At 45.2% G+C, this 14086-nt stretch overlaps 1 protein-coding gene across 1 annotated transcript; it reads left to right on the forward strand.

Annotated features, from left to right (window-relative positions):
- The first annotated feature begins 1538 nt into the window (after window positions 1–1538).
- Window positions 1539–12060, forward strand: LOC133885552 (protein ALTERED PHOSPHATE STARVATION RESPONSE 1-like). The gene is made up of 4 exons (XM_062325280.1): window positions 1539–2792; window positions 5171–5346; window positions 10355–10578; window positions 10985–12060. Exons 1-4 carry the CDS (start codon window positions 1667–1669, stop codon window positions 11775–11777), a joined length of 2319 nt encoding a protein of 772 aa, XP_062181264.1. The 5' UTR covers window positions 1539–1666; the 3' UTR covers window positions 11778–12060.
- The last annotated feature ends 2026 nt before the right edge of the window (window positions 12061–14086 follow it).

The raw sequence follows: 14086 nt of genomic DNA on the forward strand, positions 1-14086 counted from the left end.
ATTGGGCGATTAGGGATTTCTTTTTTGAGTGTAATGGACTTAAATTTTCAACTGTTCTTCTAAGGTGTGTTTAGTTCAGGGGATGAGGTGGGATGGAAGGGGGCGATCCCTGTTTTTATGGTGTTTGGTTCAAAGTAGCAGGGATGGGATTATCCCTCGAATATTATCTCAATATGTTTGATGAAACTATCCCTCCAAATCGATGAGACGAAGCTATTCACCTTTATTAATCATGCTCATTAATAAAATGATTAGTGATATTAATATATTTGTATTATTTATTAGTATATATTACTATGAGATTATAATTTGTAAGGGCTAATGTGCTAATTAGTGATAATTAATGAGTCAATTAGAGTATAATTAGGGTTAATTAGCATATTTTATTGTTAATTATTAATGACTATAGCAAGAATAACATTAATACACGTTAGTGCGTGTTGATTAGTGTACTATTAATGATTATTATTTAAAATTAAAAGATATAATTAGTTGATAATTCTCGTCCCTATCCGTCCTCGTCTCTCCAATAAAAAAAGAGATTCATCCCATCCATTTAAAAAAAGAATCATTAGATCCTAAAACACAAATAATAATTTAACTTTACCTCCGACCAAACATACCTAAACACAAACAATAACTTAACTTTGATAAACATGAGCAAAACCTTACAAAAAGTCAGTCTGGGAAAACCATTGTAAACTTGACGCCAATCCGCTGCCTCATCGCTCCGCTTCCCATTTGCCGGCCGCTTGCCGCTTGCCCGCCGACGCGGGCAACGAACCGGTCGACGCTCGCGCGGTTGCATCGCGCCATCCACTCCGGCGGGCCGTTGGGGTTGTTGGACGGCCAGTCTCCGCGCTCCGCTCCTTTCAACAATTCAACCCCACAACCAATCGCCGCGAAAGCACGCCGCGCGCGCACGCACAAGCACAGGCACTGACGTGTGGGTCAAAAAACACGCGCCCCCACCTGCGGCTGTCACGTGGGTCAGCCTGTCCCCGTACGCACACGAAGGGAAAAAATGTAAAAAAAGGGAAGCTAACCTGGGAAAAGCGGAGCTGTTCCGCAACAGAGCGGAGCGAACCCCAACGTCTACCTCATTCTTCGGTGACACGCGGGCCCCATCTTCCGGCAGGGTGCGGGGCCCGGCGAAAAGCAAACAAAAACGAGCAGTACAAAAAGCGAGTCCGTAATAAATCAAAAGCCCCCGGAAATTCCCGGTATTTACCGCCTACGGCGAGGCAGCCCGGCCGCGCCACCTCCCAAAGACGGAGACAAACACAGGCGCAGCACGCGCGGGGTGCACTGCCCCACCATTGACTGCGGTCCACCGAGTCCCATTCCGCCCCGCGTGTTGCGACCGACAAAGTCACTGACGTGTGGGTCTGCGACCAGATGGACCCGGATGTCAGTGAAAAGGGGAGGTCGACCTGGTGGCTGTGCGGGTGCAACTCCACCGAGCCCCTAGCCACACCGAGCGAGCTCTGGCTGCCAGTGCCACGCCTCGGGGCGAGCACCAGCAGGACGGTGGGCAGGGCAGCAACTATTCTTAGATCCACACCCGCCCGCTCGCCCATTCCGCTTGCCTTGCTCTGCTCAGCTTGGGGGTTTGGGTTTGGTTCGCTGCTGCTGCCGAGCAATGCGGTGAGGGGGAGGAGAGAAAATGGGGTGCGCGCAGTCGCGAATAGAGAATGAGGAGGCGGTGGCGCGGTGCAAGGAGCGGCGGCAGCTGATGAAGGCGGCCGTCGTGGAGCGGAACGCATTCGCGGCCGCGCACTCCGCCTACGCCTTCTCGCTCAGGGACACGGGCGCCGCGCTCTCCGAGTTCGCGCATGGGGAGGGCGTGGCCCCGCCGCAGCCGCCGGGGGCGGCGGCCGAGTCGGCGGCTCCCGGAGCCGCGCCGGGTGGGATCGGGGCAGCTGCGGCGGGGGGAGTCGCGGGTACCTCGGCGGCAGGGGGAGACGCGATAATGCCGCCGCCGCCGCCCCTAGACTCACTCCCCCCGCCTCCGCCGCCGCTGCCGGAGTTCTCGCCTTCGCCGGCGAAGATCCATCGCTCCATCAGCATGCCCCTGCCCTATTCGACAGCCGCCAAGGATCCTGCCATGCACCACAGCGACTCGATTAGGGAGGAGGACGAGGACGAGGCGGAGAGGGGTGAGGAAGAGGAGGATGGACATCTCGACGACGGGCGGCGGCGGCTGCGCCACCGCCCACCGGTGTCGCCGCCCGTGTCGCCGCTTCCGCCGGAGACGCCGGTGATTCCTCAGCCCCCGCCGGTGCCGAAGCCCGGAATCGACACGTGGGACTATTTCTTCTCCATGGACGAGGGAATGGCCTCCATCGCCCCCGAGGACGACGAGATCATGGCGGAGCCGGAAGAGGAGAAGTACGTCCCGGCGTCGCCACCGCGCCCGCCTCCCTCTCCTCCGCTGGCTGCGGTGCCACTGTCGGAGGAGTTTGACGAGGAGCCGCGGACGCCGGAGATGGTCACGCCGCCTCCGTCGTTGCCGTCGAAGCCCCCGAAGCATTCGTCCAAGAAGAAGAAAGGGAAGGGAAAGTTGAAGGGGGCGCACCATCAGCACACAGAGTCGGCGCCACCGATAACGCTGGTCTCCGGTGGGAAGGCAGGGAAGATAGTCCCTGCCGAGATGCCGCGTGTGGACCTCCTCCGGGTGCTTGGGGAGATTGACGAGAGGTTCTTGAAGGCATCGGAGAGCGCCGGGGAGGTATCCAAGGTGCTGGAGGCCAACAGGATGCATTACCACTCCAATTTCGTCGACAAACGAGGTCAGTGACTTGATTGTGCCTTGATACTTGAGATTTTGGATGTTTTATGCTTTCAGGTAGTGGGCTTTTGTGTTTGTTGTTGTGGATTTGTCATAAAAAAATTGATCTTTTTTTGCTGACGGCGGTAGTGATGTGATGGATTCTTTGGTAGATAGAGGTCAAGAACTAGTGTCTCAGAGGTTTGTGGTGGGGTTGCCACAAAAGCCAACTGAGCTCCCCACACTCCACTATACCATTTGCCCGAACCGGTAACATGTGGATGCACAAGAGGTTCTTGTAGCAAGTTGGCAGCTGTTGGTAAAAGAGGTTTTCGGCACAATCATTGGTGTGGATTATAAATACATTGCCTTGATTATTTTGTAGCCTGCTTAATCTACTATTTAAATTATTCTGATATGTTTGTCCTGTGTGTATGTTTTGCAACCTTGGTTTGGATCGAATGTGTATGATTTGGCAAAGTGCAGCATAATGGCAATACCAGATTAGACCAAGGGTCAAATATGAAGCTGCAAAATTGATAACAAAGAAGACAGCACAACAAAAGATATTTGCTGAAGAAGACATCAAACTCTGAAACAAACATGGAAATACCACTGAGTTATTGTGTTGATAAGAACGAAATATATGTTATAAATTTTAATAGCTGCTGAAAATTACCAATGCTTTAAAATTTATAGAATCATGGACAGGATCCAGATTAGACCCTGTTTGGCAGAGTTTCAGCTCCTAGCTCTACGTCAGATTTTGTGTTTGTAGGCTAAGATAAATTGATCTAAGTCTCTATTTTTAGATTAAAATAAGAATAAATTAACACTCTCGGTGTACCCATAGCTCCAACTTTATGAATTTTTGGAGCTAGGAATACCTAGCTCCAAGAATTATTAAAGCTAGAGCTCTGCCAAACAGAGCTTAGTGTTAGCCCATCCATCTGATCTGTGTCGAGCACACCCGAGCACTGCTCGCAGGGCTAACTCGACCCCTCCCGCTACTACTCACAATCACCCGCGACCACGGTCGATACACTAGCGACCACTCATACGACCACTGCTTGATGAGCACTGCTCACAAGACCACATAAGCACACGGTGGACAGGAGTTTCTCAAAAGGAGTCTTTTTTCTGTTATCAAAACAAAATAACTTATTTTTGGATGAAGCCCAGGAAGAGCTTCCACCCTGGTGTATATACAGCTCACTCGGAGCTCATACCTGGTGCACGGCAGGAGGCCACATTTGGCTCTTTTGTTACACAGGGGTCACGCCATATTTATAGGCTCCAAACCGGACACATGTATCTACAGCAACCGCCGCCCGTGCTACAGTACGGCAGCTTCAGCAGTACCTGGCAACTGTCTGCTACAGGGCCGGCACCTGTACGCTACAGTACCAGGCATACTGTTTGCTACAGTGCAAGCAAAGATTATTTCTAACACTTAACAGTAATGATTGGGTTACTGAATTGTTCATGCTTAACATGTGAAATATATATTCTTAATGTTGAACCAAGGATGGAAAACCTTTGAGCATTCCTTTTAGCATACAAGCAGGGAAGATTTTAGAACTATCAGTTTAAACTTGGCATTCGAAATACGTGCCTTAATTTTTGTAACTATGCGGTGTTTCCTTAATTATCCACATAATGCTACATCACATCGTTTTTAGGTTCCCATGTGCAAACCCTTCATGTTTGGCTTCCATCAGGTCACATGAGCTGGACAAATAGAAATTCTTCCTTCATTTCATGTAAATTCCATGCAATTTCCATTTGGAAAAAATTGCATGATACGCTTTGTACACACAAATCTGGGCGTTGTTAATGCTAATATTTTAACATTTTTTCTTCATTTTGGGCACAAGATGGTGGATACCATCTGGACCATCTGTTTTTTTGACTGTTTAGGAAGTCGGCTGGCCTAGCCGTGTAGGCACTAGGCGCCAATCTCCTGCATAACAACTGATTTCTGCTTAGCTCACCTTGTCGGTGATTAGGCGCTAGGAGCCGCCCCACAGACTGCCTAGCTTCCTTCCTTAAAGTTTTGAGAACCCCTCCCCCCCTTCCCCTGTCAGGTAGATACATAATTAGTCTATCCAATGTACTAAAATATGTCGTCACTGCCGGTAAAGACTAGATAGCATTCAATTAATTTGCATCCAAATGCAACTCATTAGAGTACTTAGCCTCTTTTGTTAATTGTATACAAAAAACTTTGCCATCTGATTAAATAGTTACACTATGTGCTTTGAAGTTTCTCAGGCATCATTCACATGATAAAAAAAACTTTTCTGCCTTGCCTCACTTGCACTTATATACAAATACAAGTGTAAAATAGCTGACTACTTACATTCCCTCTTTTAATCATGTTCACAATAACTTTTACAGGGCATATCGATCATTCTGAGAGAGTCATGAAAATAATAACATGGAATAGATCCTTCAAAGGCATGCAAAATGGTGATGATGGGAAGGATGACTTTGAGAACGATGAATTGGAGACCTTGGCAACTGTAGTAGATAAAATCTTAGCGTGGGAGAAAAAGCTCTATGATGAAGTGAAGGTACATCTCATTCCTTCCTCTTAGTTTTTTTTGGCTAGTGATATGAACTTATATATTCTGGACTGGTGCTGCAGAAGTTTGATGATGATTCTATCGAAACTTTAATTGTACAGCTGTTGGGGTTATGATTATTTAGCTACTTTCTCGAAAGAGATAAAAAGTTGGAGTTTCAGAAAATATCCCATTTACTTCGAAGTATAGTTACTATCCAAATAGAAGAACATGCAGAGTTTGGTCTGGTATACCTGCAAAAGTGGTTTAAAGGGGAACTAGCAGGACAGTGGAATTTTGGTTTTCTTTACTACAGTAGCAGCTGAAGAGATGTGAACTGTTGTCAGGATGTACTGGTCTTTTGTTCTTCTTGGCTAGGATGCACGGATACGGTGATACGGATACGCGATATGGCGATACTTCGATACGCCATTTTTCCAAAAACACTGATACAGGGATACAGCTATATATATTAAAAAAATAAAAAATACAGATTTACATATTCACAAGGGCAGCACACATACCAAAATATGTTGTAGAATTCAACAGACCATAAATATCGCATAATAAGGTTCTAAACTTCCAATACATTGCAGAAATTAACTAGGCAGAATATGAGAATAACAAGGTTCCAATACATTACAAACCATAAATATTAGGTAACTAGGTTATGGACATGACATTGATAAAACATGAACGACACTTGGCAAGTCTAATTGTTGCTTTCATGCACGGTCTCTGATCACCCGGACACCCGTGTCCAAATTTTTTTGCCTAGTCGGACACTCGCGCATCCGTGTCGGATTCCGACACCCGTGTCGGATTCCAAGTGATATTTGGAGTGTCCCAAAAAAATTTGCCGAATCGGACACCCCGACACGAGTCGGACTCCGACACCCGTACCCGTGTCCATGTAACACAGTCTAGATCAAAGTCCATGTAACACAGTCTAGATCAAGTGCCACAAGATCTTCTAGAACTCCCTCAATGTTTGGTTCATCAAGTGAGAGCTCAGCACGCTGAATAAAATCAACACCATCTTCAATATCAACTTCAAAGCTATCTCCTCCAACATCCAACATTGTTGATGGACCATGGTAATACTCTTCAGTTTTCCTTGAAAGAAGACGCAAGTTGTGGCGTGTGAAAACTAAATCCTCAGCACGTCCAGGATTGAGCCTACAACAATTCAACTGCAATCAAACATTCAAACTCATGCAAGTGGTACCAATTAAGAAATTGACAAAAGAAGGGATAGAACTCTAACTTGTTTCTTAAGGTGCTATGGATCAACCCATAGGTACTCCAATTTCTTTCAGCATAAGAAGATGATGTTGGTTGCCCAAGTAATTTAAGTGCCAACTTTCTGAAGTCTGGAACAGAGTTATCATGAATTCCCCACCACTGTTTTGGTTCCATATATACTCTATCCTCAAGTGAGTCATAGGAATTAAATCCACTTCCAAGCAGAGAGAAATTAGCATATTGTTGCTCGATCTTTTTTAATTCCTCACCAGAAAATACCTCCTGAAACAAGCTTTCTCATATCTGAAATCTCATCATCATTACGAGGAGTTTGGCGGTTTGGAACCTCACTAGTCCATTAATTACTGTAATACCTACACAGAAATGGTGTGAAGTGATTAGTGAATGAGTCAATGAGACAAGAAAAATTAAAAATCTATAGTGGATTAGTCTGTTTTAACATTACTTGGCGTTTAGTGAGTGTGCCAAGCAATGCAAGAGGGTGTTACTTTTTGTCCATCGACTCACTAAGATCTCATGCACAGTAGAGTAAAAAATGGAACCTTCATGTGGTTTCTTCCCTTCATGGCGATAGATCAGACTCTTGACCTTCTCTATCATTGTATCCCACATCTCATATATCAAATGGAGACATGGTTTGTCGGTGTCAGCTGCCTGAATCATAGCATAGATAGGTTTGGTGAAACTAAGGATATAACGCAACTTATCCCACCACATATCATTTATAATCTTATCTTTGACAAATTGGGCCTGACCTGTAGTATCATCCCTATATGTGCTCCACTTTTCACTCACTACCATCGATGAAATAGGATCTTTGATAGCAACAAATCTCTTCAACATCACAATAGTAGAGGCAAATCTCGTATCAGCATTGGTAAGAAATTTTAGCTTACTGTACTCATTGAACATAGACAACCTCATGGAGTGATTCATGATGAAATTCTTTATCATATTGGCATCTCCAGCATCCTCGCTGATCCAATTGAATTCATCATACAACTCATCCTCATGTCCCTAGGAGCGCATATATTCTTCAAGGCAAGGTTCAAGGTATGCACAACACATGGGGTCCAGAAAATATGAGGATACTCTTGCTCAACAATCATTCCAGTGATCACTTGCACAACATTTTGTGCTCCAATCTCATCAATTACAGCTAGCATCTTTGCTGAAATATACTCCTTAGTCTTGGATATTCCTTCACTATTGATTGCTCTTAGAAACATTGGACCATCTTCTATTACAGCCAAGAAATTCAAGAGTGGGCGCCTCTGAGCATTTGACCATCCATCTGATACAACACTCACACCTTTACAGCTCCATGTTGACTTGATGGGCTGCAACAATATCTCAATATGAGTCTTCTCTTGCACAAGAAGAGTCGTCCTCAACTTGTTGCAACTTAGAGGGACATATCCTCCCAAGGCATGATTGGCAGCAAATGTGAATGACTTCCAGAAATATGGATTCCTTGCAAGATTTTAAGGCAGGCCTGCTGTATAGAACATCCTAGCAATCAAAGCATCAAGCTGGCATCGAACTTCTAAATTGAAACTATATTCAATAGCTGAAACACCCCTTCTCTTCCTCGAGTTGGCCTCAAATGGAGGTGGAATGTCCCTAGGCAAGCTCCTGCTAGCAGTAGCATTGGCACGAGCAACTTCCTCATTAAGTTGAGCAAGAACAAAAACTGCCACCACTTGACAAAACTTGATCCCAAGTCCCAAAACGTTCAAAAGATGTGCTTTCACTCTTGAGTAGCTCCCTTGAAATATGTGGTTACAAAGCCTGCATCTACAACTTGTGCTCCCCCCTCCCCTGACCCTTTCCAGTCTTCTCAATCATCTCAACATACCTCCACAGCGGCTTCTTCTCATCACCGGTTGGAAGAATCACACGAGCAGCGGCCAAAACTTGGGCTGCCAAAGCAGGGTTGTACGCCGCAGGAAATGCTTCACCATCACCATCATCAGCAGCAGAAGACGTACTCGAACCCTCCCTACTGCTCGCCATTGAATCTGATAGTGACAAGGATCAATTATTGCGCTTCTAACAGGATCCTGTACCCAAAATGAAACTTTAACTATTTGGAAAAATAACATTTGAAATATAATCTTCATACATCTGTGAAATGCAACCGATTAGATAATCTTGACGAAAATCAATGCATTTACTATTTCTGGATACCACAGAATAACTATTGGCCTATGGAGGACAGTATTGTGTGATTGTGTCATTAACCTTCCCCTCCAATTCCATCTAACTAAAATTCAAGTATATTGCTAGTCTTAAAATATGGTTTTATTTTACCCCTTTTCTCTGGAGAAACATACAAGATGGGAGTTAGATGAACTAATATATGACATTCATCAAAAGAGAGTCTAATAAACATTTTGATATACAAGAACATGCAAATCTGCTTGCAACAAACACTAACAAAATTTGAGGGGCGACAGAGTAGAGGAGGGGCGGCATAGCGATGGCCTAGTGAGGAGTGGTGGCGGTTTGGTGAGGATTGCGGAGCGGCGGCGGACTGCTGACTTGGTGAGGCGGGGCGGTGGTGGCCTTATATCTGAGGCGAGGTTGATTTGGTGGCTGAGGATTGGTGGGCCAGCAGTGGCCTTCTGAGGAGGGGCGGAGTCGCGACAACCTTCTAAGGAGGGGGTGGCGGCCTGGAACGGAGCGGCGGTGGCGGCCTGGAACGGAGAGGCGGTGGCGGCCTGGAACGGAGAGGCGGTGGCCTTCTGAGGGGTGACGGCCTGGTGAGGACCGACAGTGGCCTGGTGAGGAGAGGCGGCGCTGCGGTGGCCTTCTGAGGAGGGGGCAGCAACCTGGTGAGGAGCGGCGATGGCCTTCTGAGGAGGGGCGACAGCCTGGCGAGGAGCAGAGGTGACTGGCTGTGACGGGTGGTGGTTGGGGCAGTGATGGGTGGAGGTGGCAGCGGCAAGATCTGGTGGCACAGGAGGATGCGGGGCACTGCCGCACTGGGCAGGTGTGCAAGGGGCGGGCAGCAGGGCATTGGTGGGAAGGATTTTAGTCCAGAGGTATCTGGGACGGGTCAGAATTATTTTATTTATTTGAAAATCGTACAAATATCCGATACGCCTTGGATACATATCCGGGTGTATTTGAGGAGTATCCGTGTCCGATATGGTATCGGATACTGATAAGTGGATTTTTAGAAGTATCTGTGCTTCCTTGCTTCTTGGTGCCTTATTAAGAAGACCCACTGTGAAAGTCCTACATGTCAAATCATGGAGTACAATCACGGGAGTAAGGAATATGTAGCTGTGCACTTTTTAGCATTGAATTGTCAAAACACTTATAAGTTACTGCAGGGAATCAAAGCAATAAAACTTGTTATCTCAATGTGAATGGAACATATGGTAAATCAAATGCATATTGATTTGCTGTCCAAATTTTTATACTTCTATACATCTATACTCTCCTGAAATTCAAAGTTTGCGTTAGACTGGCAAGCTAGCAATTTCTACATTGTGCTTGTCCACATGGTTGCTTTAATATGGTTATTTTACATGCTTCCTACTATCTAAAACAAAATGTAGTATAAAGTGAACATAAGCTTTTTAAAGCATTTATGTTTGTTCACAAAAGGATCAGGCAAATAGATGTAAATAGCAAACTCTGATATTGTCATAGTTCTGAGATTGGTGCTTGTTTCCATTGAAGCATTTAAACTGTATGGATTCCACCTGGCTCATGTTAAAATTTGTCTCCATTTGCACAGGCTGCTGAGCTCATGAAGCTTGAGTATCAGCGAAAGGTTGCTTTGTTAAATAGACAAAAGAGACACAATGCTGCTATTGAGGTTCTGGAGAAAACAAAAGCTGCTGTAACTCACTTGCATACAAGATACATAGTTGATATGCAATCAATGGATTCAACCGTGTCAGAAATTCAGCATCTCCGTGATAATCAACTTTATCCCAGACTATTGGATCTTGCTGACAGGTAATTTATCTGCATTCTTCTTTTCTATCACGCGTGAGATTGCTAATTACTGTGACAAGTGGCTTTTCAAATGTGTTTCTAGAACACTAATAGATTGATGTACCTGATGATTCTTTCCTGTTCTGTGGTTTGATTGTGCACTGTTGATGGTACACCTGAATGCAGCGCTCTTATGGAACCTTTTCCAATTCAGTAATCAGTCAATGTTGGGTTTGTGGCTTGTGCCACAGCATCAACAATTTTATTTCCTAACCTGTCTTACTATGCATGGTTAAGAATTATGATATTTAGTGGCATCTCAGACTGTTGCTGGCTTTGTTTGGTTATGCGCTTTTGCTGTGTTATAAATGAAATGATCTGGTAGCGCACCACCTTTTATAATCTTTATTTGCTGTTATCTTTTCAGGATGGCAAAAATGTGGGAGGACATGCACATGCACCATGCAAACCAGCTGAAAACTGTGTTAAATCTGAAGTCAGTTGACATTTCTGATTCCAACATTGAAACAAGTGAATATCACCACAGCCACACACGTCAGCTACGTGATATTGTAGAAAAGTGGAACGCAAATTTTAATGATCTCATGAGTCACCAAAAGGAGTACATAAATGCTCTCTATAGCTGGTTGAAGTTGAACCTTATTCCCATAGAGAGCAGCTTAAAGGAGAAGGTAGCATCACCACCCAGGATGCAGCAGCCTCCTATTAAAGCCTTTCTTCAAGCGTGGAATGAGCATCTAACAAAGCTGCCTGATGATCTTGCCAAGGCCGCCATTGTTAGTTTTCGAGCAGTCCTGGACACCATATTAGGTGTTCAAGATGAGGAGTTGAAGCAGAAGGAGATCTGCGAGCAAACTCGTAGGGAATACATGCGGAAGGCCCAGGCTTTTGAGGATTGGTACCACAAGCATTCACAGCGCAGAACATTCGATGTTGATTCAGAGAGCAGAGAGGAAACAGGCCATAAGGATGCAGTCACAGAAAGAAAATTCGTGGTGGAGAGTTTAAAGAGCAAGCTCGACGGCGAGATCGAAGCCCACAATAAGTTATCAAAGCAGGTCAGGGAGAAATCCCTCTCAATCCTGAAGGCGCACTTACCGGAGCTATTCCGCGCTCTGGCCGACTTCTCCCATGTTACTTTCGATATGTACTCAAAGCTGAGGCTGATGTCGTTGATGCAAGACCAGGGCAACAACTAGGACAAGGACATGTACAGGAGTTAAGATTGCTAGTAATATCCCCCTCAAATGTTGTAACGCTTATGTTGTTCACCTACCCCGTTTTGCGGTATGTGTAGCACTTTAGATGAGGACAGTCATGGATGGTGTCTGTCCTTTTTTTTTTCACTTTAATATATTGAATTATGAGCTTCCTGGATCGTTGGCTTGCTGAATTCAGGTATAATCTTGTGATGATGTTGATTTTGCCCGTCCGTGGCAAATTTTGTTGTAATATTCTCCGCTCTGCAGTTCTTCGTTTCAACTGTGAGCAAATAGAGAGCACAAGAATATGAATCGAAGTGAACATGCATGCTTGCTTTGGTCAGATGAGTGAGAATTGTGTCTGTATAGTTCATTTCGCGCTAGGATTCACATGTTTTCCTTTTTCGAGTTGAATCCTGAAGCTGATTTAGCTAGGCCTTTAGACCATTCGGCCTTTAGTGTAGTTCCCGGTGTTGCGTGATTGTACAGAAGGCGCCTGGTAGCAGCGAACGGTGTGAGGAAAGGCGCCATCGGCGTGAGTGGTGGTGACTGGTGAGCAGAGAGGACGGCGTGGGGAGTCGGTTGAGAAGGCGGCGTGAGTGCGTGAAGAGAACGAAGGGGCGACGTGGGTAGGCTCAGGAGAAAGAAAACAAGTATGGAACTCGAGATGGCTTAGGTGCAGACTGTGGAGTTCTTTTTTTGGTCTTTTGCAGACTATGGAGTAGGACTTCTTGTGGTAGGCTATTTGATAAATAGAAAGAGTTGTGTAGGTGGGCCGAAAAACTGTGGCCTTTTATAACACTCAGGTAGTTAGGTGGGCTATTTATAAATGAGATACAATAAACCATCGGGCTGCTGATGGGTCGTGCCCCGCTCGGCCGTAGTTCCTAAACTCAGCACGACACAGACCATCAGCCAATGCCGGCCCAGCCCACTACCAGCTAGTGCTGTGCTTTGGGCTGACCTAGAGTGGGCACAGCAAGGTTGTAAGGATCCCAATACGTATCTTAGAATCATATGATCTCATAAAGTCGTATCAGTCCGTTAAACTTAATTTCATAGGATCGCATAGCATCGGTAGGATCAAACGTAGGATCCAGATTGTGGCAATCTCATGTTAACGTCTAGAATTGGGTGATACATATTATTAACCAGGTAAAATGATTGAATTATGAATAAATAATATTTAAAACTAAGTTAAATATAAATTGTTGAGAAAAAGTGTACTCGAATTTATAAAGTTTGACTAAATTTATCAAAATCAACACTATAAATATCCATTTCTTAGAACATTGAAATTCTTATATCAAATATATGTATTTTTTAAAATCTAATAGAATCATGATTCTGTGATCTAATTCGATGATCTGATCCTTTCAAGTAGAAAAACATCTTACCTAGATCCCATCCTGACCACCTTGAGTAAAACACCATGCCACTGTCGAAGGATGTGATTTGCAGTGTGCCACTTCCACTCTCGCTCGGACCCTTGCTCCCCGTGATAAGAACATCGTTCGGGTCTGTAGTTGGGGCTCCCGTGTTCTCAGCCTCCGGATTGGGTCCTCTGCGCATGGGAAACTGTCCAAGCTGGCGGTAGCCGTCACTACAAGTACGACTACTCGACAAAAAATAAGAATATAGAAGGTTTGTGGCACTTTCCGACATAATTCTTGCCTGAGCTTTGGAGTCCATCTCTATGACGGGAGTTAGGATGTTCTTGTGGCTAGAAGATGTGATGGATTGAAAAAGAACCTTGACACTCTTGTCTGTAGCCTCCGGTGAATACACTGTGAGAAGAAGCAATAGACAATGAGAATAGATCTTACACATCCCCGATCCGACATAATTCTTGCCCGAGCTTCGGAGTCCATCTCTATGATGAGAGTCAGGATGTTCTTGTGGCTAGAAGATGGGATGGATTGAAAAAGAACCTTGACCCTCTTGTCGGTAGCCTCCGGTGAATACATTGTGAGAAGAAGCAATAAACAATGAGAATAGATCTTACACATCCCTTAAATATGACTATTCGGGATTGGAAAATACCTATCTCACCATTTCGGGTTGGATCCAATTTGGCTGGGAATTGCCAAGCCTCGATAATCCTCGACTTCAGAGGACTAGGGCGACTCTTGATGAAGTCCCTAGCAATGTCATACGCCATCAAGTTCCTCTCCTTTAGGTGTAGGATCTCCTCGACAAAGTTCCAACGAAGGGTGGTCATCACCAACTCTTATGTCCAGGTGGGCCTTGAGAGCGGCCACAAGCCCCGATAAGGAAGCCCCTTTGGGCTAGGTTGGCAGACTTGG

The sequence above is a fragment of the Phragmites australis genome, chromosome 11 (genome assembly GCF_958298935.1).
Source record: "Phragmites australis chromosome 11, lpPhrAust1.1, whole genome shotgun sequence".
NCBI classification, from domain to species: Eukaryota; Viridiplantae; Streptophyta; class Magnoliopsida; order Poales; family Poaceae; genus Phragmites; species Phragmites australis.